The sequence below is a fragment of the Thalassophryne amazonica genome, chromosome 23 (assembly GCF_902500255.1).
Source record: "Thalassophryne amazonica chromosome 23, fThaAma1.1, whole genome shotgun sequence".
NCBI lineage: Eukaryota > Metazoa > Chordata > Actinopteri > Batrachoidiformes > Batrachoididae > Thalassophryne > Thalassophryne amazonica.
The window spans coordinates 7949264-7973968 of NC_047125.1; the positions used below are offsets into that span (position 1 = coordinate 7949264).

The 24705-nt window shown below is 41.8% G+C and overlaps 1 protein-coding gene across 1 annotated transcript in view; it reads right to left on the minus strand.

Moving 5' to 3' along the window:
• Positions 1–11955: 11955 nt before the first annotated feature.
• The window catches only part of ap1s1 (adaptor related protein complex 1 subunit sigma 1), a 28563-nt gene continuing 15813 nt past the window's right edge, over positions 11956–24705 (minus strand). Inside the window, exons 2-5 of the mRNA XM_034164623.1 lie at positions 23603–23781; positions 18765–18873; positions 17516–17653; positions 11956–15357 (exon numbers count right to left, since the gene is read on the minus strand). Of these exons, the coding sequence (XP_034020514.1) occupies positions 15310–15357; positions 17516–17653; positions 18765–18873; positions 23603–23781 (474 nt within the window). The 3' untranslated portion in view covers positions 11956–15309. The remainder of the gene's footprint in view (positions 15358–17515; positions 17654–18764; positions 18874–23602; positions 23782–24705) is intronic.

Here is a 24705-nt window from a genome sequence, read left to right on the forward strand (position 1 = left end):
TGACCCACGCGTCAGGGCTCCTCATTGACGTCACCAGACTGGGTTTCATTCATAAGAATTTCTGCACTCCCGCCCCGCCCCCCTCCGTCCCGTCAGACAGAACCAATTAGCTGCAGTGCAGCAGCTCAGCAGCACCGTGGACCGGATCGGTCTCAGCTGTCAAGTTGTTTCTCAGCATTTACACAAACACGATGCAGCTGCAAAATCCACAGCTGCACAGCTTCATGCAACAGCTGTAATCATTTTTTGTGTTTGCGATCTGATCTTGAATTTTGTTTCAATGTGATGCCTCGGTTGATATGATTTAACCCCCCCCCCCCCGCCCCCCCCCCAAAAAAACAAATAAATTAATAAAAATGTGAACCCAAACAGATCTGTTAAAAATAAAGATAAATTAACAGACAAAAAAAAAAAAAAAAAAACAGTGGATGAAATGTTTTAAAACTACAGTCTTTTAACAGTGGCGGCACCAGGAAATTTTTGTTGAGGGGGCTGAGGTAAAAGTTGGAGGGGCTCCACAAAATGTCGTCAAAATGAACAATATACAGTGGTCCTCGTTTATCACGGGAGTTACGTTCTAAAAATAACCCACAATAGGTGAAATCCGCGAAGTAGTCAGCGTTATCTTTTACAATTATTATAGATGTTTTAAGGCTGTAAAACCCCTCACCACACACTTTATACACTTTTCTCAAACATGCATTAACATTTTCTCACTTTTCTCTCCTGTGTAAACACTCTCAAAGTTCAAACCTTAATAGAAAGATAAGTCCAGTATTATAGAAATTACTCATAACCATCCCAAAGACGTATCGTTATCTTTGGCTGTTTTCAGTGATGCCAGTATTTGGTTAGACTCTTTCTCTCCGATTGTTCTGAGTTATTTTCATTAGTTACTTCCTCCAAACCATCAACATGTCTATTAGACCCCATTCCTACCAGGCTGCTCAAGGAAGCCCTACCATTAATTAATGCTTTGATCTTAAATATGATCAATCTATCTTTATTAGTTGGCTATGTACCACAGGCTTTTAAGGTGGCAGTAATTAAACCATTACTTAAAAAGCCATCACTTGACCCAGCTATCTTAGCTAATTATAGGCCAATCTCCAACCTTCCTTTTCTCTCAAAAATTCTTGAAAGGGTAGTTGTAAAACAGCTGACTGATCATCTGCAGAGGAATGGTCTATTTGAAGAGTTTCAGTCAGGTTTTAGAATTCATCATAGTACAGAAACAGCATTAGTGAAGGTTACAAATGTTCTTCTTATGGCCTCAGACAGTGGACTCATCTCTGTGCTTGTTCTGTTAGACCTCAGTGCTGCTTTTGATACTGTTGACCATAAAATTTTATTACAGAGATTAGAGCATGCCATAGGTATTAAAGGCACTGCGCTGCGGCGGTTTGAATCATATTTATCTAATAGATTACAATTTGTTCATGTAAATGGGGAATCTTCTTCACAGACTAAGGTTAATTATGGAGTTCCACAAGGTTCTGTGCTAGGACCAATTTTATTCACTTTATACATGCTTCCCTTAGGCCGTATTATTAGACAGCATTGCTTAAATTTTCATTGTTACGCAGATGATACCCAGCTTTATCTATCCATGAAGCCAGAGGACACACACCAATTAGCTAAACTGCAGGATTGTCTTACAGACATAAAGACATGGATGACCTCTAATTTCCTGCTTTTAAACTCAGATAAAACTGAAGTTATTGTACTTGGCCCCACAAATCTTAGAAACATGGTGTCTAACCAGATCCTTACTCTGGATGGCATTACCCTGACCTCTAGTAATACTGTGAGAAATCTTGGAGTCATTTTTGATCAGGATATGTCATTCAAAGCGCATATTAAACAAATATGTAGGACTGCTTTTTTGCATTTACGCAATATCTCTAAAATTAGAAAGGTCTTGTCTCAGAGTGATGCTGAAAAACTAATTCATGCATTTATTTCCTCTAGGCTGGACTATTGTAATTCATTATTATCAGGTTGTCCTAAAAGTTCCCTGAAAAGCCTTCAGTTAATTCAAAATGCTGCAGCTAGAGTACTAACGGGGACTAGAAGGAGAGAGCATATCTCACCCATATTGGCATCTCTTCATTGGCTTCCTGTTAATCCTAGAATAGAATTTAAAATTCTTCTTCTTACTTATAAGGTTTTGAATAATCAGGTCCCATCTTATCTTAGGGACCTCATAGTACCATATCACCCCAATAGAGCGCTTCGCTCTCAGACTGCAGGCTTACTTGTAGTTCCTAGGGTTTGTAAGAGTAGAATAGGAGGCAGAGCCTTCAGCTTTCAGGCTCCCCTCCACAGCATGTCTTTTTCCTGGTTCTCTCCTTCAGCCCCAACCAGTCCCAGCAGAAGACTGCCCCTCCCTGAGCCTGGTTCTGCTGGAGGTTTCTTCCTGTTAAAAGGGAGTTTTTCCTTCCCACTGTCGCCAAGTGCTTGCTCACAGGGGGTCGTTTTGACTGTTGGGTTTTTTACGTAATTATTGTATGGCCTTGCCTTAAAATATAAAGCACCTTGGGGCAACTGTTTGTTGTGATTTGGCGCTATATATAAATACAATTGATTGATTGATAGAATGAAACCAAAGATCAAAACCTGTTTTCAGGCCCAAATATTTGTTGAGAAATAAAAATAGAACATTTTCCTATAAATAATTATGATGGCTTTTAGAACTAATGAATTTAAATTTAACGATCAACCTACAAGGTTGGACACATAAGAAATTAGTGACTGACCAGTATTTCACAGTTCCTCTGACCGCGCCTCTGCTGGCGCCGCTCCGCTGTCTTTTTCCACTGAGTGACACTTCATTGCAGGTGTCTTTTTCCGAGTGAAGAACACGTTTATGGGTGCTCTTTTTTCTTCTGGGTGAGAAGATTCTTATAAATGGACACACGCAGAACACAATGCACGTGCTCTCCCTTTGCGGTGATGCTGACCGGTGCCACGACCAGCCTGCTTGATGACGACGCAGAACACAACGCGCTGTTAACAAAAAAAAAAGCATGCAATACTGGACTAAAAAAATCTGCAAAACTGCGAGGCCGCGAAAGGTGAACTGCGTTATAGTGATGGACCACTGTATAGTAAATTGCTTTATAAATACCAAGGTGCGAGGTCTGTTAGAAAAGTATCCGACCTTTTTATTTTTTTGAAAAACCATATGGATTTGAATCACGTGTGATTGCATCAGCCAAGCTTGAACCTTCGTGCGCATGCGTGAGTTTTTTCATGCCTGTCGGTTGTGTCATTCGCCTGTGAGCAGGCTTTGTTTTAGCACTGGTCCACCCCTCTCGTCGTTTTTTTTTTTTATTGCGAATAAATGTCTGAACGATTTGGAGCTTTGCTGCATCAATTTTTTTCCAGAAACTGTGAGAGACCTCCAGGTGGACACCATTCGGAAAATTAATATGGCTTTCAGGGATGATTTTATGGGGATTACACAGATTAAGGAGTGATCCAGATGGTTTAAAGACCGCCCACAACTGCTGAGAGCGCGCCGCGCTCCGAGCGCCGATCGACAGGCTCAAACCCCGCTGAAACAACCAGATCATTTCCAACGTGAAGGCTTTGTTGATCCGGGACGTCGTCTGACTTTCACAAAAAGGCAGAAGGCGTGGACATCAGCACTTTTTTGGCAAATTCCACTGTTACAGGAGTTTTTTTCATGGAATGAAAAGCGGAGGGACGCGCCACGGAGCCGTTCATTACGCGGCACAAAACCACCTCTGTGTTGGTCTCACAGGACAGCTTTCAGGTGGATTCCAGATGGCTGTCGGTTGCTTTTCAGTTGTGTGATTATCCGAGAAATTGAGCATGAGCTGGACATGCCCCAACATGTCCTGTGAGGCTTCATCACGGCGTTGTTTTGTGCCATGCGGCTCCACCGTGACGCGCGGAATTCCGCTCCTCTTTCCATGACAAAACTCCTCCGCACGTCTGTCTCAATGTGCCGAAAAAGTGCTGATGTCCACATCTTGTCACAATTCCTGCTAGTCAGACGACATACGGGATCAAGACAGCGCCCAGTTTAGAAATGAACGGCACATTCCACTGTTACAGGAGTTTTTGTCATGGAAAGAGGAGTGGAATTCCGCGCGTCGCGGTGGAGCCGCATGGCGCAAAGCAACGCCATGATGAAGCCTCACAGGACATGTTGGGGCATGTCCAGCTCATGCTCAATTTCTCGGATAATCACACGACTGAAAAGCCACCGACAGCCATCTGAAATCCACCTGAAAGCCATCCTATGAGACCAACACGGAGGTGGTTTTGTGCCGCGTAATGAATGGCTCCGTGGCGCGTCCCTCCGCTTTTCTTTCCATGAAAAAAAGACTCCTGTAACAGTGGAATGTGCCGAAAAAGTGCTGATGTCCACGCCTTCTGCCTTTTTGTGAAAGTCAGACGACGTCCCGGATCAACAAAGCCTTCACGTTGGAAATGATCTGGTTGTTTCAGTGGGGTTTCAGCCTGTCGATCGCCGCTCGGAGCGCGGCGCGCTCTCAGTAGTTGTGGACGGTCTTTAAACCGTCTGGATCACTCCTTAATCTGTGTAATCCCCATAAAATCATCCCTGAAAGCCATATTAATTTTCCGAACGGTGTCCACCTGGCGGTCTCTCACAGTTTCTGGAAAAAAATTGATGCAGCAAAGCTCCAAATCGTTCAGACATTTATTCGCAATAAAAAAACGACGAGAGGGGTAGACCAGTGCTCACGCAAAGCCTGCTCACAGGCGAATGACGCAACCGACAGGCATGAAAAAACTCACGCATGCGCACGAAGGTTCAAGCTTGGCTGATTCAATCACACGTGATTCAAGTCCATATGGTTTTTGAAAAAAATTAAAAGGTCGGACACTTTTCTAACAGACCTCGTATATGCTTTAGTCACCCGTGCTCCTCTAAAATGTGGTATCAATGCACACACACATCACTTAGGATGATTGCAAGTTCAGTAAACCTGCACATAGGTATAAATAAAAATAAGTGAAGTTTTAAGAGTGGCCGTAATAAATATTTAGGAAACCTAAATTTTTGGAGTATGGAGTTAAATTTGTCTCATTAATACTTGCAAATGCACAGAGGGTGATTTACAAATATCCTTTGATTTGTACACGTGCTTTGTGAGCCACAAACACAAATTTCTGATTTGTAACTTGTGTGTGGGTTTTTACAAATAAATGTTTATTTGCAAAACTGAAATTTCTGTTTGTGAAGGGTGATTCAGGATTGGTGGATCACCGAACACACACATTCATCACTTTGCTCAGTTATGCAATATTGACACATTCTCAGCGCAAAACTGCAGTTGAGATCCACAAATATGTCAGTCGCTATTCACATTATTGGCAGAATTATTGGGGGAGCTAAGCCCCCCCCCTTGGCGTCACCACTGTCTTTTAGTGTCTCCTAAAGTGATTAATCTGCTGTTCCCTTGTTTTTCATGGAGTTTTGCACTGGGTTCCCTTTACATGGAGAAATGTGGCAGGAACAGGGTCTGAGCCAGGAACCTTCTGCACTGAAACCAAGTGCACTAACCATGTGGCCACCATCCCCACATTTAGTGTTTCCTCTGCTGTAAAAATATCTAAAATTTGACATTTTTAATTGCAATCCTACATGGCCAAGAGTAATTTTTGATTATGGTTAATATTTCCATTTTATTTCATGTTTGTCTCTAAGAATTATGTCAACTTTATTTTATGTGCATCAGGTTAGTTACAGTGCATCCAGAAAGCACTCACAGCACTTCACTTTTTCCACAAATCTTGCTCTTTCTCTCTCTCTCAAAAAAAAAACTTTTTCCACATTGTCATTATGGGGTGTTGTGTGTAGAATTTTGAGGGAAAAATTAATTTCATTCATTTATTAATACAGCTGTAACAAAAAATGCAGAAAAAGTGAAGCACTGTGATGCACTGTAACAATCATAATAATCATAATAATCATCACTGGTTGCGTCGTGAGTACAAACAGAATAAAATCATGAGTTTTAAAGATATAGCTTCAGTTGGTCAGGAGTTACAGGTTTAACTGGTCTAAATTTTAGACCTTTGGACGAGAGTTAAATGGATCTAACTTGCCATGTCTGTCCACATATTACCATGCCACCATTTTTACTCTTTGACTAAAGTTTGAGTACTGAGCCTAGTCTCAGTCTGTCTCTCTTCATACTGATTCATAAACCTCTGCCGTGGTCAGATGTGAGAATGTGCTCAGCCTGCATGTTACCACATTCACTAATCTATGGAACCATCCAGAATCCTGGTTGGCAGTCACCCATGAAGAGATGCAGTCCATCCCAGTCTCCTGGAAGTAGCTGTCTGCAGTGCATCCAGAAAGTATTCACAGTGCTTCACTTTTCCCACATTTTGTTATGTTACAGCCTCATTCCAAAATGGATGAAATTAATTTTATTCCACAAAATTCTACACACAATATCCCATAATGACCATGTGAAAAAGGTTGGTTTTTTTGTTCTTGTTGTTTTCTTAGATTTATGCAAATTTATATAAACACCCCCTAAGAAATCACGTGTACATATGTATTCATAGCCCTTGCCATGAAGATCAAAACTGAGTTCAGGTGCATCCTGTTTCCACTGATCATCCTTGAGATGTTTCTACAGCTTAATTGGAGTCGACTTGAGGTAAATTCAGTTTATTGGACATGATTTGGAAAGACACACAGCTGTCTACATATAAGGTCAATGGAAGGAATTGTCTGTAGACCGAGACAGGATTGTCTGCAGGCATAAATCTGGGGAAGGGTACAGAAACATTTCTGCTGCTTTGATCCAAATAAGCAGAGTGGTCTCCATCATTTGAAAATGAAAGAAGTTCAGATCCACCAGGACTCTTCCTAGAGCCGTCTAAACTGAGTGATCGGGGGAGAAGGATCTTAGTCAGGGAGGTGACCAAGAACCCAATGGTCACCCAATGTCAGAGCAAGATGGTCATCCTTCTGGAAGGACAATTTGAATAATTGGATAATCTCATCCAACTGGATAATCTCATCAGCATTGAGTTGTAGGGCCGCTGATGTTGGTGGGTGAGTAGAGATGGTACCATTACTGATACAACCATCCTGCAAGGCATATTGGAAAATGATAAAACCCCGTCTGGCCCGACCAACAGGTCAGTTATGAGCCTGAGGAGGGTCTGGGGTGGCATCTCTCGAGCTTACCTAGGTTTGTTTTGAAGTAGCTACAGTAGTGTTCAGAATAATAGTAGTGCTATGTGACTAAAAAGATTAATCCAGGTTTTGAGTATATTTCTTATTGTTATATGGGTAACAAGGTACCAGTAGATTCAGTAGATTCTCACAAATCCAACAAGACCAAGCATTCATGATATGCACACTCTTAAGGCTATGAAATTGGGCAATTAGTAAAAAAAAGTAGAAAAGGGGGTGTTCACAATAATAGTAGCATCTGCTGTTGATGCTACAAACTCAAAACTGTTATCTTCAAACTGCTTTTTTAGCAATCCTGTGAATCACTAAACTAGTATTTAGTTGTATAACCACAGTTTTTCATGATTTCTTCACATCTGCGAGGCATTAATTTTGTTGATTTGAAACCAAGATTTTGCTCGTTTACTAGTGTGCTTGGGGTCATTGTCTTGTTGAAACACCCATTTCAAGGGCATGTCCTCTTCAGCATAAGGCAACATGACCTCTTCAAGTATTCTGACATATCCAAACTGATCCATGATACCTGGTATGCGATATATAGGCCCAACACCATAGTAGGAGAAACATGCCCATATCATGATGCTTGCACCACCATGCTTCACTGTCTTCACTGTGAACTGTGGATTGAATTCAGAGTTTGGGGGGTCGTCTCACAAACTGTCTGCAGCCCTTGGACCCAAAAAGAACAATTTTACTCTCATCGGTCCACAAAATATTCCTCCATTTCTCTTTAGGCCAGTTGATGTGTTCTTTGGCAAACTGTAACCTCTTCTGCACGTCTTTTATTTAACAGAGGGACTTTGCGGGGGATTCTTGCAAATAAATTAGCTTCACACAGGCGTCTTCTAACTGTCACAGCACTTACAGGTAACTCCAGACTGTCTGTGATCATCCTGGAGCTGATCAATGGGTGAGCCTTTGGCATTCTGGTTATTCTTCTGTCCATTTTGATGGTTGGTTGTTTTCTTCCACGTGTCTTTTTTTTTTTGTCCATTTTAAAGCATTGAAGATCATTGTAGATGAACAGCCTATAATTTTTTGCACCTGCGTATAAGTTTTCCCCTCTCCAGTCAGCTTTTTAATCAAACTACGCCGTTCTTCTGAACAATGTCTTGAATGTCCCATTTTTACTAATAGCCCAATTTCATAGCCTTAAGAGTGTGCATATCATGAGTGCTTGGTCTTGTTGGATTTGTGAGAATCTGCTGAATCTACTGGTACCTTGTTTCCCATGTAACAATAAGAAATATTCTCAAAACCTGGATTAATCTTTTTAGTCACATAGCACTACTATTATTCTGAACACTACTGTATGTCTCTTTTTGACTTATTGGCGGGCGTCGTGTGTCTGCACCCTTGTAACACACTGGGGTTCCCAAGAGGTGGTGCAGGGCTGCTGGGGGTGGTGGGTGTACTGAAATGGTGCTACTCTGGGTCCCACTACGCTGCTGGGTGAATTTGAATAAGTAATAAAATCCAATAACATATTTTTAACAGATATATGAAACAGTTCATTTCAAGCTCTTCTACAGGTGCCCCAATGATATCCAAGCATTCCTTTTCATCACTGTGGGAAACATGAGTCAAGGCCTCAGAGGACACACTTACTAATGTTTGAATATGACAAAGCTTGTACAAAGAGGATCTTGTCCTCAGAAATCTATCAGGTTCTCAGGAGCTCAGCCACCAATCATAGTTCAACACTGCCCTCTTATGGATCAAAATACTAATCTCACCATCTAGTCATAAAAACATCTTGTTCTCAGTAGAACCAATAAAAGTTGTGGAAAAAAAAAGTTTTCAAGTCAATACATAAGTGTGAAATGTTTGACTACTATTTACCTTTAAATACACATTATTCAATTTAGGTTATTAACTCACAACTGGGTTGTCTTGTACCGGACAGTTCACCTGCCAAGTTGATTGATTTACTTTCTTTAATGGAATAGAAGTGTGTGTTTGGGGGGGTTGTTGTTAGATAAGCAAGGATTTTTATTTTTTTTTTTAGCTGGAATGGTTTGGACATTAATTTTTCAACAGTAAATGGACTACATATAGCACGCTTTTCCATCTGCATCAGACGCTGTGTGCTTTACAATAACGCCTCACATTCCCCCCAATGTCAGGGTGCTGCCATACAAGTGGCTCACAACACACTGGGAGCAACTAGGGGACTAAGGACCTTTCCCAAGGGCCCTTAGTGATTTTCCAGTCAGGCTGGGGTTTGAACCAAGGATCCTCTGGTCTCAAGCCCAACACTTAACCACTAGACCATCACCTCCCCTAAACAGTATAAGTCTATCCACATACAGACTGAAAGTTGGATGAAATCATTTTTTTCCTTCCAAGTTCTACAAACAATAACAACAATGTGAAAAGTTGAGATTTTTGAAAATTTATTACAAATAAAAAACTAAGAAATCACATGTACATACGTATCACAGCCTTTGCCATGAAGCTCAAAATTGAGCTCAGGTGTATCCCATTTCCACTGATCATCCTTGAGATGTTTCTACATCCTAGCTGAAGTCCACCTGGAGTAAAATGGACATAATTTGGAAAGACACACACCTGTCTACATATAAGGTCCCACAGTTGACAGTCAGAGCACAAACCAAGCATGAAACCAAACAAATTGTCTGTAGACCTCCGAGACAGGATTATCTTGTGTCACAAATCTGGGGAAGGGCACAGAAACATTTCTGCTGCTTTGAAGGTCACAATGAGCACAGTGGCCTTCATCATCTGGAAATAAAAATTCAGATCTACCAGGACTCTTCCTAGAGCTGGCTGCCTGACTAAGCTGAGCGATTCGGGGGAGAAGAACCTTAATCAGGGAGGTGACCAAGAACCTGATGGTCAGAGCTCCAGCATTCCTCTAGAGAGGAGAACCTTCAAGGAGGACAACCATCTTGCCAAAAGGCACCTGAAGGACTCTCAGACCATGAAAAACGCAATTCTTTGGTCTGATGAGACTGAACTCTTTGGTGTGAATGTCAGGCATCATATTTGGAGGAAACCAGGCAACTTCCCTACAATGAAGCATGGTGGTGGCAGCATCATGTTGTGGGGATGTTTTTCAGCAGCAGGAACTGGGAGACTAGTCAGGATTGAGGGAAAGATGAATACAGCAATGTACAGAGACATCCTGGATGAAAACCTGCTCCAGAGTGCTCTTGACCTCAGACTGGGGCGACGGTTCATCTTTCAGCAGGACAATGACCCTAAGCACACAGCCAAGATATCAAAGGAGTGGCTTCAAGGACAACTCTGTGAAATGTCCTTGAGTGGCCCAGCCAGAACCCAGACCTGAATCCGATTGAACATCTTGGGAGAGATTGAAAATGTCTTTGCACTGATGCTCCCCAACCAACCTGATGGAGCTTGAGAGGTGCTGCTAAGAGGAATGGGCCAAACTGCCCAAAGATAGGTTCACCAAGCTTGTGGCATCATAGTCAAGACGCTGTAATTGGTGCCAAAGGAGCGTCAGCAAAGTATTGGGCAAAGGGTGTGAATACTTATGTACGTGTGGTTTTAGTTTTTAATTTTAATAATTTGGCAAAAAAAGTTTAAAGTAAGTTTTTTCATGTCATTACAGGGTGTTGTGTGTAGACTTTTGAGGGGGAAAAAATTTATTTACTCCATTTTGGAACAAGGTTGTAACATAAAAGGTGAAAAAAGTGAGCTGTGAATACTTTCTGGATGCACTGTATAAAATTGGAGGGACGATCTTGTGAGTGGGAGGTGTGTATTTCAGGTCCTCATTCATGGGAGTGATGGCACCCTGTGATAAACACTGTTTCGTTCATGTGTCTTTGTCCTGTAGCGCCTACGTGAGGGTAGAAGTTTGAAGCAGTAGTGTGCAAGGTGTATGTGTCCTTCAGGATGGTGTTGGTTTGAGCTCCTCTAGGAAGAGGAGAGCACAGCCGATGATTTTCTGGGGTGAGTTGATGACCTTCTGGAGTGTGGTCTTCTCTCCTGCAGTGCAGCCAGTGAGCCACACAGTGACAGAACAGTCTCTGTGGAGCAGCAGTAAGGACACCAGCAGCCTCTCTGCCATGTTCTTGAGGCTTCTCAAAAAGTGGAGCCACTGCTGTGCCTTTATCTGTGCAGTGTTCACCTTCTATATCTATATATATACACACACACACAGTAGTGTTCAGAATAATAGTAGTGCTATGTGACAAAAGATTAATCCAGGTGTAGATTCAGTCAGTGAGTTTGTCAATTTTGTGGAACAAACAGGTGTGAATCAGGTGTCCCCTATTTAAGGATGAAGCCAGCACCTGTTGAACATGCTTTTCTCTTTGAAAGCCTGAGGAAAATGGGACGTTCAAGACATTGTTCAGAAGAACAGCGTAGTTTGATTAAAAAGTTGATAGGAGAGGGGAAAACGTATACACAGGTGCAGAAAATTATGGGCTTGAATATAATTTAGAAAAAAATTATATACTGAATCTACTGGTACCTTGTTTCCCATGTAACAATAAGAAATATACTCAAAACCTGGATTAATATTTTTAGTCACATAGCACTACTATTATTCTGAACACTACCGTGTATAACAGATAGCTAGCTAGCCCGACTCTGGGGAAAGCTAGCTATCGGATCGATCGATCGATCGATATATCTAACAGGTTATCTATATCGATCGATCTAACAGGTTATCTATATCGATCGATCGATCGATAGAAGTAATGACCCAGACTTCAAAAAGACCAACACTCGACCACATACTCAATGGACTTGTTATTTTAATTGGTGAAATAAGCTTAAAAATTGAATTCCACCCATTTCAAAAGTAAAAAGCAGAAGTAAATAATTTGGCAAAACTAAATACAAACAAAAATACAATCAAAAAGAAGAAAACTCAAGCAGAATCATGGAATTCTATCTTCTGGGGGAAAAAGGCATCTGGAGACTCAGAAAAAGCAAAACATCTCAAGGTGTTTGTTGCACTTCTCAAAAATATCTTCCTGTCCAATAAATGAGTTGTCCAAAGAACAAACATCCACCTTACTTATTCAAGCGATAATCGTATTTTACAAGTACCCATTGTGATATTGAGCAAACTGATCTTTTGAAAAAGTCCAGCACCTGACAGAAATATTTCAGTCGTTTTTATGCAGATTTAAAAATGCCATTTAATCTCAAACTGAACACAAACATCTACAACAAGACCCAATTAAATAAAAATATGAAAAATACGGGAATGAAAACGCAACTGTTTTTCCTGGAGTACAGTGTGCTCAACAAGTGCACAAAGGAGTCAGGTGAGGGAAGCCACCAAGTCCTCTATGACACCTATTAAGGACATATAAACTTTGACAACCTTTTCCCGTTGCTAGCAGATTTAATCCATTGGTAAAAAGAAAACTAGAATTCCATTCTTGAGTTAACCACACGGCAGGAAAATCTTTTGAAGAGTGCCATTTTTGGTGCCGCTCTACCATAAAACTGTAAATGGTGAGGTAATGATCCCAAGTTGTTGTATCAAGAGTATTTCCAGTAACAGTTGCTAAGGTTTCACATTGAGAAATATCAGTGGCATCTTGCTGGTTTCCCTCGTGAGACTCCTCCGTGCACAGCAAGTGTAATTTTAAGGACAGCCTGTTCAAGACCAGTTTCTTTATACTTCGTAAAACTTGACTAGCTTACCCTGTAAGAGTTGAGAGGGCTGTAAAAGTGATAATTTGTGTTATTTCACTAGTGCAATCTATTGTGTTGCACTTCATGCTTGAAATAAGTTTTAGATCATTTTGCAGCCTTGTTTTCACTTTGAGTTTGAACAGCGTTTTTAAATCTATATAACGCAGTCTGAATTTTAGTAATTTTTAGTCATCAAAACCTGACTAAGGTTTTCCAAGAATTACCAGGCTTCTTCCTGTGAAGCTTACTGTTATTTTTTTGCCGGACATTCAGTGACATGGCACATTTAACTGTGCCGCATTAAAGAAAAAGCTTGCAGAACAGGTCAGCAGAACTATATGCAGTCGCGTGTTAGCTGTTAGTCAGTCTGGCAGTGGCCCAACGTGCCACGTCACTGAAACAACATGCGGTATAAATGGTTGTACTCCAAATCCACAAATCCAGTCATTCTGAGAACTTTCATCACTGCAGAAAATAAACGTGTGGAAATCCAAGATAGCTCTTTGCACACTGTGCACCCACCAAATTTTCATATATTCATATTATTTATCTCAAATATTGAAGGGAAACCTTCCCACAGCTGAACTATTTACTGTAGGTGAGTCCTCAACACTGTCACCTACAATAACACTGTTCATACACCTTAAATCAACAACATTATAAATATTGACAGGTTATTGAGCTCGACTCCCTTTAAGAACCACTAAATAAACATTTTATACAGAACATAAAACCCTTCAGACAAACGCGTGGTTCCCACACTCGGGCCATTTATCCGAGCTGCACACAGACACGGCTGACTGGATCAAGCACGTCAAAGTCACCATTTGAGGCAACTGTGAGCAGAACAGACAGGAAACAGAAAACACGAGGACCAAGTCTGGGAACCAGTGCTGGAAGGGAACCAAAATCGACTGGAGGGCACGGCAGACCCCCAGAGACTGGAATGTACATTCAAACATGCAGACATTTCAAAATAAAACTCTGTACCCTCTCAACGGGCCAAGAAACCTTTGATAACTCCCGCTTACTACAACTGTTTGCACATGTATGTTTAGCACGGAAGATATTTTAGTGGATTCTTGTCTGGTTTGACCTGAAATCCTTGAACTGTTGACCGTTTGCTCATATATAAACTGTGTCCAGCTGAGACGCAACACCAAAGCAGGAATTTCACATTACTGTCTCACTCAGGACAAAGAAGACGATCATCAGTCCAGTACTGAGTTAGAATGTGAACACCATCCAGGGCTAGACATCTATAAAATGCAAGCCCATGGGTCAATCTAATAAACTCAAAGTGAAGTGCTTCTAGTGGCCACTGAATGGATGAAGATGTCTTTGAAACCCGCTGTAGCGCAGAGAGAAGTCCTACAGAAGTACAGGTGCACGTTTACCTTGGTAAATAAAGAATTATTATACAGACTTCTGTTTGAGGAAGTCACTCTCCACTAGATTCATACAAGTTGACTGTTAGTGAGCGGCTCTTGAGAGTAACTCGTATAATCAGCTGTTTTAAAACATTTCTTTAAATTTACTGAGGTAAGCATGAATGTGCACCTCCAAAAGGATCTAATTACACTGTCATCCATTCAGAAACAGTTAACACTGCAGTTTTTAGCTTGCCCCATAGACCTCCACTCTATAGGTATTTAACCATTAATGTTGTTAGCCTCCTAAAGCTATACAGACCCATTATCACTGTTTTTATTGCAAACCAACAGTTGAATCCAAAACATCTACAAGTGGGACCCAGGCTGAAACCCACCAGTGTTCCCCTTACAGTTTGAATATACCTTATTTCTGTGTTTTAGTGTAACTCGGGTCGACTCTCAGGTTCCCTGACAGTTAATTAATGGGTTTGGGATTAGAAAGGACACGCTAACGGCATCATGCCCTCTTCTCTGTTGTACATCATGAATATTATGAAAAGCTCCAATTTTATAAAGACTAATGGTTACTTTGCCTTACATTTCTTGTTACGTCGTATTTCCAAAATACACAAGCTAGTATAACTTCACATTCAGTAACTGACAAACCTCAAAAAAAGGTTTTGACTGGTTGACCAGTTAGAAAAAAAACATCTCACGATGATTCCAACGCAAGCGGCCACATTTTTTTTTTTAAATCTTGACTCACTATAAAGAAAAGCGGGACTCCGTGCCCCGCTCGAACCCCCCCCGAAGCACACAATACACAAGTTTACATACAACCCACAGCCTTGACCCCACATAAAGCCTTTGACAGCTGAAGTGTCACATATAGGCGCTCGTGCACACACAAAGCTAAAGGGCCCGTTGATGCCAAATGAGTCCCTTGGCCCGGTCCATTAAGCCACAGATACACAGAACCAAAGCTGGAACAACACTGCTAATCCAAACATCTCCAATTCTATTGTGTCCCGTGCCTCTGTACCCACAGTCTCTCAGTGCCGCCGTGCACTATGCCAAGCCCATTTCCTCCAACACACTCCGGGGCGACTCGTCTTCCTGCAAAGGAAAAACACAGAGAGCGATTACAGGGATCAGTTTTAGCCAATAATTAACACATTTACATAAATAGAAACACTTTAACAAACATGCAGCTCTGTGAGAGTCGATTCGTCACACATCCAGACAGCCACTGCCAAAATATGGATTAACAGTTTTATAAATGGTGAAGCCATCAATTTTTTGCCTACGGAATTGCAAAAAAACAACAAAAAACAAAAACCTTCCATCCTTTTCAAACTCACTGGGTTTTAAAACGCTCCACTCCCCTTTTCTTGTTCGTCACAAATAATCTAAAATGTGTTGGCAGTTTACATAAACCAAGTTGACGCCTCTTTTCAGAATACGGAAAACTTCAGAAAGCGCTGCAGTTGCTCCTGAATCTTCGGCCTGGATAACTGTTGTGATTATGGGTTGGTCGGGGCACCTGTGGGTGTACTTAAGGGCTTACATTTAGAACCAGTGTAACTGAGTTTGAAAACACAGGAAAGACATAAAAGATTGAATTCAAGACCTCTTGGATGATGATGGTTAGTGTGGATCTCTCACAAGTCATCATGTGCGAAAGACTCAAAATTCAAGCAACTATACAATTTGTTAGAAGAAAACAGAATCTTGTAACCAAGCAGACTTTGCATCGCTCAAGAATAAGACCAAAATTAAGCGTTGAAAAATGTATGGTTTGAAGGTGCCAGCACAGTGGCTTACTGTGGTGCTACTGTTGGCTCACAGGTTGTGTTGGCTCCCACCAGGTGCTCCGGCTTCCTCCCACTTCCAATTTGATGAATTGGTGACTCCAAATTGACTGTGTGAACGTATCACTCTGCAATAGACTGGCGGTCTATTAGCGCCCAGGGTGTACCCCCCTCTTGCCCAATGACAGATGAGATAGGTGACCCTTAAACAGATGGATGAGTGGTCTGAAAGATTCCAGCAGGAATGCAATAAAGGAACTCCAGACGTTCCAGGCGCCAGGTTTGTTATCATACACTAATAAGAGAACACTATCTTACCATGACCAAAAAGGCAACTTGACACTTTTGATTTGATCCCCACACTGGCACGCAATCTGCCATGCCAATGAGTAAACAAGTCATAAACTGTTGTAAATTGTGCGCGGAAATGTTCAAAATTTCTGGCACGCATTAATTTTGTGCCACTTGTGTGAACTAGTCATGAACATTGTGCAACCTCCTCGAAAACACTGCGATAATGCACGCAGGGCATTTGAATGATGCATTGAACCCTCAAACCCACGGGCCTCTGGTAGTGGGGATATATATATATATATATATATATATATAGCCAAGTGGCCTCTGTGCGCATGAATAGCTTCGATCACGGAGAAACGGGTGAGCTGACATTTGCTGTTTGGTATGTTTATGTATTTTGGGCCAAGGATGAACGCTGCAAAAATGAAAAGTTGACAGGACTAATAATGTTGGATAAATTGGGGATATTATCTAACAACAGTGAACAATGGATGTTGATAATTAAATTCTGGACTCACATGCCATTCCAACAGGTAAATCATCTATATATGAAAAGCCAGATGGCCTCTGTGTATGTGTGCGTGTGTGATTGTATTTTGCAAGTTCAATGTACGTAATATAGTTGTAGATACATTAAAAATACATGGATGACACAAGAAAGTGAAAAAGCTTATTTCCATTGTGGTCCATTTAAAAATCAAATAAAACAGAAGTAATAATAATAATAATAATAGTCATGTGTACACAATAAGACCAAAAACAATTTATAAATACATTAAGACAGTAAATTAACAAAAAAAATTATATAATCAACAGGAAAAAAAAGGGTTGAATTCTTCCTCTAAAAACTGTTGAGGTCTAAGGTTCTAAAAGCATTCTGAACTCACACGCCATTCCAAATTATTACAAAAACTTTGCATCATTTATTATCCCTCTTACCACAAAAATGTCAACTACCTATTTTATAAACATGATCCAATCTAGAGCCTGTGGATCCCCATGGCAACATACTAATAATAATAACAATAATAATAAGGTGGTTTTTCAGTACACAAGTCGCACTAGAGTACAAGTCGCAGGACCTCCCAAGTCATCAAATAAATTGTACCATAGACAGAAACGGACCCAAAAATACCCCCAGAGGCTGCAAACAGTAAGTCTCGTACCTCCTGCAGCAGGTCAGCTTGTTCGATGGCTTTGAGGACGCTCTTCTTAGACGTGTCCTGGATCTCTCCTCCCATAAGGAACTCATCCAGAATGAAATAGGCTTTCTCAAAGTTGAAGATGATGTCCAGCTCACACACCTACACAAGACAACAAAATGGGGGTGGGAGAGACTGAAAACAATGTGACTTTTTTTTTTTTTTATATGGCAACATACACATACTTTTCTGGAACAATATTTGCATATATTATTCTCACGGTGTAAGTTTCTGCTTAACTGCTGCTTAAGAAACTGGAGCTCGATCCTGGTTTACTGGCTCGTTATACAGTGGGACCAAATATACCATTCGTTTGGAAAATTCTAGAAACAGTTTCACAGCAACATGTGGCTTATGTAGCCAGTTTATTTTTAATAATAATAATAAAAAAACCTAATCCATCACAGTCAGGATTTTAGGACTAATCACTGAAACAGCATTTACTAAAGCACTGAATGATCTTCTGCTCGCCATGGATTCGGGTAACACCACAGCGCCGCTGCACCTTTTGACAACGCATTGACCATATTGCATACAGTTAGGTAGACCTGAACATTATTTATGCCAAAGTAATGTTGACCGGGTTCGGACCGGGTTCTCATGTAACTGATCACAACGTTACATAAGATACTTTGAAATCTGTCTCGATAAACATGGCTACATGCTGTTATGCTTTGATAACTTTTGTTCTCTTACAAACACTGTTTAGATTTAAATATTTATCAACTATAATGTCTATTCCATCCATGGCCGATGCAGAGTTTGACTCATGCTTTTGTTTCGTCTCAATCTGATCATTATAACGTCTCCTTTTCTAGTCTAACTCATACCAGTGTCATAAATCATCACCTGGTCTAAAACACCATCCTCAGAGTTCGAATCAGGAGAAGAACATTTGATCATATCACGCCAGATTTGTCCTCCCCCTCATTGGCTTTCTGTCCATGTAAGATCAGATTTTAGGTTCCGTTATTAACACAGATTCCTACATGGACCAGCACCCTCTTGTCTGGCACATCTTACTGAACCTTACGTACCGCCCCGTGCTCTATATTTTCTGAATGCCAGCTTTCTGTGTGCTGTAATGGCACAGAGGACTTTGGCCCTGCAGGGTGAAGCCTTTGGTGGCCTGATTTGTGTGTAATGTGTGGTGTTTAAAAAAAAAAAAAAAAATCCAAACACACAAGAGAGTGGCGAAAGATACAGGACTTACACTGCCAAAGTATTTGTCCAGCAGCTCTACGAAGCGATGGATGACCTCCAGAGTAATCAGCTCATTGTCCTGCTCTTCTATTGCACAACAGAAATACAGGCTGGCGTACCTGCGTGTACAACCCCACACACACGCACGCACACACACACAAAAGAGAAGAGACATGACCATGACTTAAGCAGACTGGCAAAGCGGTACAGATATTCGATGACGCTCATGCTGCTGCGCTATTTCTCACTAAGAGATGTTCATAATGCAGGTGCTGTGCACACATTGCAACAGGCAGCTTGTTTTTGTAGGATCCTGCTGGAACGTGCACTTGTGTCACATCATTATGTAGTGTACAACCGGTGTCAGTGAAGACAGAGATGCACGACAGTCAAAGGTGTGGACAGATGTTTAACACATGGACCGACCTACCCCCCCAATCCCCACAGTGGAGCCCCCACTGCCACCACCCACTTTATTTCTCATAACTATTAATGACATATCACACTTTTTTTAATAGTAGAGAAGCTTGAATCTTCGACTGGACTGGGTTGCTTGACACGAGGAAGGACCAAAGCATCCTTATCCTGCCAGCAGATAAAGGCAGATGCACAGTGGTCCTGAACACATCGGACTACGAGGCCAAGATCAACAACTTGCTCAGTGACTCTGTTGGGTTTGCACCCTGTTTTAAAGAAGTGAGAGGCACAGACACTGTAAAGAAACCAGTCAGAGAGACAAATATATATATTTTATGCTCTGAGCAGAGGAGGAGAATGGGCAGTAGCAGCTTGTAAGTGCTCAGCTCTCAAAGCTCTCCTAAAATCCCCTCCTCTGGCTCGGCTTTTTATTTAGTTTATCAACATGAGAAAAAACAACAACGACAGTCGGGGAGAGGTTACACGAGTCATGTCTGCAAGAGGGAGGTAGCAAAGCAAGGTAATGGCTGGAACCTTCCATTCCTGCAACATGAGCCTTGTGGCTCGTCAAAGCAGGATAAGGCACTTATGCAAAATGAAAAATAGTTTGCTCAATCATGAAGAATGCAGACAAGTCTTTCTTTTTAAAACCTCCTCTTCTCACAAAGAGGAAAAGTACACGTAGTCATAAAAGGAAATAAATGTTAATATAAGCATGAATTATATAAAATAAATGATAATATAAGCATGAACTATATAAAATCCTTGACAGACTCCAATACATACGAACGTCTGAAGAGGGACCCAACGAGCGGCTATAAGCAGAAAATCATTAGCTACCTCCAAAACCTGGAGACAGAGGGACTCATCGACAGGCAGGCATACTACAGACTGTACCCTGGGGACGCCACTCCATGCATCTATGGACTGCTCAAAATCCACAAACAGGATGTGCCACTCAGGCCTATTGTATGTAGCACAGATTCCATCACGTACAATTTGGCCAAGCACCTCAAGTGGATTTTGGCTCCTCTCGTGGGTAATTCAGACCACCATGTGGAGAACACACAAGATTTTGTGAACAAGATCAAGGACCTGCAGCTGGAGGCAGATGAAACTATGATGTCATTTGATGTGACATTGTTATTCACCTGCATCCCCACCGCTGAGGCCGTCACAGCTGTGAGGCAGAGACTGCTGGAGGATCTGTCTCTACTTGAAAGGACCAAACTTACACCAGACCACATCTGCCAACTCTTGGAGATCTGTCTTAACACCACATCTTTCCTGTTTAGGGGGAATTACTACAGGCAGATCCATGGTTGTGCGATGGGGTCTCCGGTATCCTTAATTGTGGCCAATCTGTACATGGAGCGAGTGGAGAAGACAGCTTTGACGTCTTTCACGGGCATCCCTCCCAGTCACTGGTTCAGATATGTCAATGACACATGGGTTAAATTCAAGCAACAGGAAGTGGAGGCCTTTACAGAACACATCAACTCGGTGGACTCCAATATCAAGTTCACACGTGAGGATGCCAGAAACAACCATTTAGCCTTCTTGGACTGTGATGTTACGATTGGAGAGAACAGGCAGCTCCAGACAGGGGTTTACAGAAAACCAACTCACACTGACCAATATCTGCTCTTTGGATCAAACCACCCCCTTGAACACAAGCTCCGGGTGATCAGGACTCTTCAACACAGAGCCCTACAGGTGCCCACAACTGCAGAGGAAAGGGCTAAATAACAACTTGTTCAGAAAGCCCTCACAGTATGTGGGTACCCATGATGGTCCCTGGGCAAAGTGCAGAGTTCCCAGAGAACAAAGAGACCAGATAGACAGGAGACGGAGACAAGAAGAAGAGGAGTGTCTCTCCCTTATTTAGCAGGAGTAGAGAAAAAACTACAGAGGATCTTCAGACAGCACAAAATCCCAGTTTACTTTAAACCTGTTAACACCTTGAGACAGAAATTAGTTCACCCTAAGGACAGGATCCCTAGTTACAAACAGAGCAATGTAGTGTATTCTATCAGATGTCAGGAAAACTGTAACGAACACTACATAGGTGACACTAAGCAACCTTTACACAAAAGGCTATACCAGCACCGCAGAGAGGGCGCCAGTGGACCTCAGTCTGCAGTTAATCTCCACCTTAAATACACTAACCACATGTTTGAGGACAACGAAGTTAAAATCTTAGCCAGAGAAAGGAAATGGTTTGAGAGAGGGGTCAAGAAGGCATTCTATGTGAAACAGTTGAAACCCAGCCTTAACTGGGGACGGGTCTGAGACATGCTTAGTCCCCCGTTTCAAAGCAGTTTCAGTCTTTTGTTCATGGTAATGAGTCATTCACGTCATCAGGAGAGTCATCAAGGGAGCCATCAGGAGAGGGTCCGTCCTATCATTAGGAGGGACAGCTGCCCTGTCATTAGGAGGGTGCTAACTAGAGCACAATAGGTGCTAATTAGAGCTATTGTTTAGTCACTAGCCTATAGCAGTCTGCCTCTCGGTAGGAGGGGTCTGGTTAGGTTTAAAACTCCAGCTTTTGTGGCTTCTGTTTATTCTTCTCTACAAGAGTCAAGACAGAAGTCAGACTGCCAGAGCAAGAATTTTAGCTGAGGAAGCTTCTGCGATTTGAAGCGAAACATCCTCGCGTCAAGAAACCCAGTCCAGTTGAAGATTCAAGCTTCTCTACTATGGAAAACACCTCGACAACTGAGAGCCTACACAGAAACACTTTTTAAATGTTGTTTCCATAGTACTGCATGACTTACAGGTGCAGAGAAAAGTGAGTAACAATAAGAGGAGAAAAAAAATGCATAAAACAGCTCAGGTGGATTAATATAACAATAATCAAATGTGGTCAAACACCTTTGAGATTATGCAGTTGTCACAGTCTCTTATTCTGAAAGAAAGTTATTGCAAAACAGATTAGTTGTGGTGAAGGAAACATCTCTTCCCACACAGACAGTGTGACAACAGGCTAAAACAGAGAGCGGTGTGCCCGCTGGAACGCATACAGGCTGGTCAAACACACTATCAGTTTGCATTTTAGAAACTTAAATGTCAGCTGCAGCTCTCTGAACAACTTTCAGACTGTGGAATGCACCCGTCACAACGTGCCATGAAGAGCCACAAGGCTGCCACTCCCGTCAAAACGCAGTTTGTCAGTTTATCAGCCAGACATCAAAGAAATAAAAAAAAAAAAAGCTGCGCATTTCCATTTTGTCTCTCAACTAACAAGTCAAACACAGAAACAGTTCAAAATATGAATAAATACAAAATTCATCGACATGTTTCTTGCTGAATCTTTTAGCATCTGTGATTTTGTCAGTTAGACTGTAAGAATTTAACATGGCCGCCTAAAAATGTTCATAAGAGATTCGTACTGAAGAGCGAAGCCTCTGGCACAAGTGAAGAGTTCCTTCACACCATCTCTATTTGAGGAAGCCGTTATGGTCGGGGGCCGGCTTTGTGCAGCGTGCATACCTCTGCACTCTGCTCAAAATAGCGACTGCTGAAAGAAACCAATTTATGGCTGAGAACATGTGCACATGCACAGCAGAAGAGTGGACAGAAACGAAATGCAGGGGAGACCGCGAGAGAGAAACGTCTTCAGCGCAGCAGTGGGATGACTGTGAGGAGCGCTGACTTAACTTCCCGCCTGCTGAAATGATACCGCCGCACATGAACACACAGCAGTTCATCACCTGTGGGAGGAGAACACGCAACACCATCCCACTCCGCTAAATCACATCTAAACCGAATTTCTGTGCTCGATTAACAGTTGCAGCGCTTGAGTCCGTCCGTACACGAATGAGATCGATAAATTATCCAACACCCCCCCCCCCCCCCCCCCCCCCCCCAGCTGCTGCCGAAACACTACTACAGTGGTCAATTTCAGCTCATCACCAGATGCCACTGGAGATGAACTACAACGGAGCTACGTCAGGATTCACCTGCTGCACCGTGTCAGTGGACGCCCGTCCCAAACAGCGGACCACACGCAACCATCGCAAAAATCTGTATTTCACTTTTTCCTGTGTGTTGCAGATGGCGGTACACAGCCAGACTTCATATTGACCAACTCGTTTTTTCTCCTCACTGCACTCAGCTCAGAATGTTTAGATAATTCATGCATGATGAAATCAGAAAAGGACTGATATTGATATTGCCGCCCCCCCCCCCAAAAAAGATTTTTTACAATGATGATCGAGAACGAATCTATTAGTTTGTCTTTTCTCACTACATATTTGTATGACTGAGAAAAAAAAAATCTGCCAATTCAAACAGGGTTAATTAATAAGCAGGATTAACCTGCATGAGTGTGACAGTAATGACACCCGTCCACAACGACACGTGGAAACAAAACCATACAGAAGACGCTCTCAGCGAGCAGGTGCCATCGTGCTCGTTTCTGCATTCTACCTTTTATAGACAATCTTGAGATCCCGCCATTCCAGGAAGCTGCACATCTTTGGTTTTCGGGCCAGCACAATCTGCATAAGTTCCCTCACCATCTTCTTCTTGTCGCGCTCGGCTGTGGCCGTGTACCACTTCTGCAGCCGCAACTTCCCCTGACGGCTGAACAGCAGCATGAAGCGCATCTACACCAAAGACGGGAACGCCACACCATAGCAAATGGAGAAAAATAAAAGACAAAAGGACAGCATTCATTTTTGTCATCAGTTTAAAATCAACATTTTGATTCCTCAAATATTGATAATCTGCTCTGGACATGTATTTCAACATTTTTCACAGGTGACCTTTTCCCTCATATACAGTTTTATGTAAAAGTTTGGGCACCCCTGATGATTTCCATGATTTTCCTTTATAAATCATTGATTCTTTGGATCAGCATTTTCAGTTAAATATATCATATAGCAGACAAACAGTGATATTTGAGAAGTGAAATGAAGTTTATACGATTTACAGAAAGTGTGCAACAATTCTTAAATAAAATTGGGCAGGTGCATAAATTTGGGAACCCCAACAAAAAAAAAAAATACATCAATATTTAGTAGATCCTCCTTTTGCAGAAATAACAGCCTCTAAATGCTTCCTATAGCTTCCACTGAGAGTATGGATTCTGGTTGAAGGTATTTTGGACCATTCTTCTTTACAAAACATCTCAGGTTGGTTGGTTTCCAAGCATGGACAGCCCGCTTAAAATCACACCACAGATTTTCAATAATATTCAGGTCTGGGGACTGAGATGGTCATTCCAGAACATTGTACTTGTTCCTCTGCATGAATGCCTAAGTAGATTTTGAGCACTGTTTAGGGTCGTTGTCTTGTTGAGAAATCCAGCGCAACTTCAACTTTGTCACTGATTCATGAACATTGTTCTCAAGAATCTGCTGATATTGACTGGAATCCATATGACCCTTGTTACCGCCCCTTGTTATGTCCAAATAAGTTAATTTTAGTTTCATCAGTCCACAGCACCTTATTCCAAAATGAAGCTGGCTTGTCCAAATGTGCTTTAGCATACCTCAAGCAACTCTGTTTGTGGCGTGTACGCAGAAAAG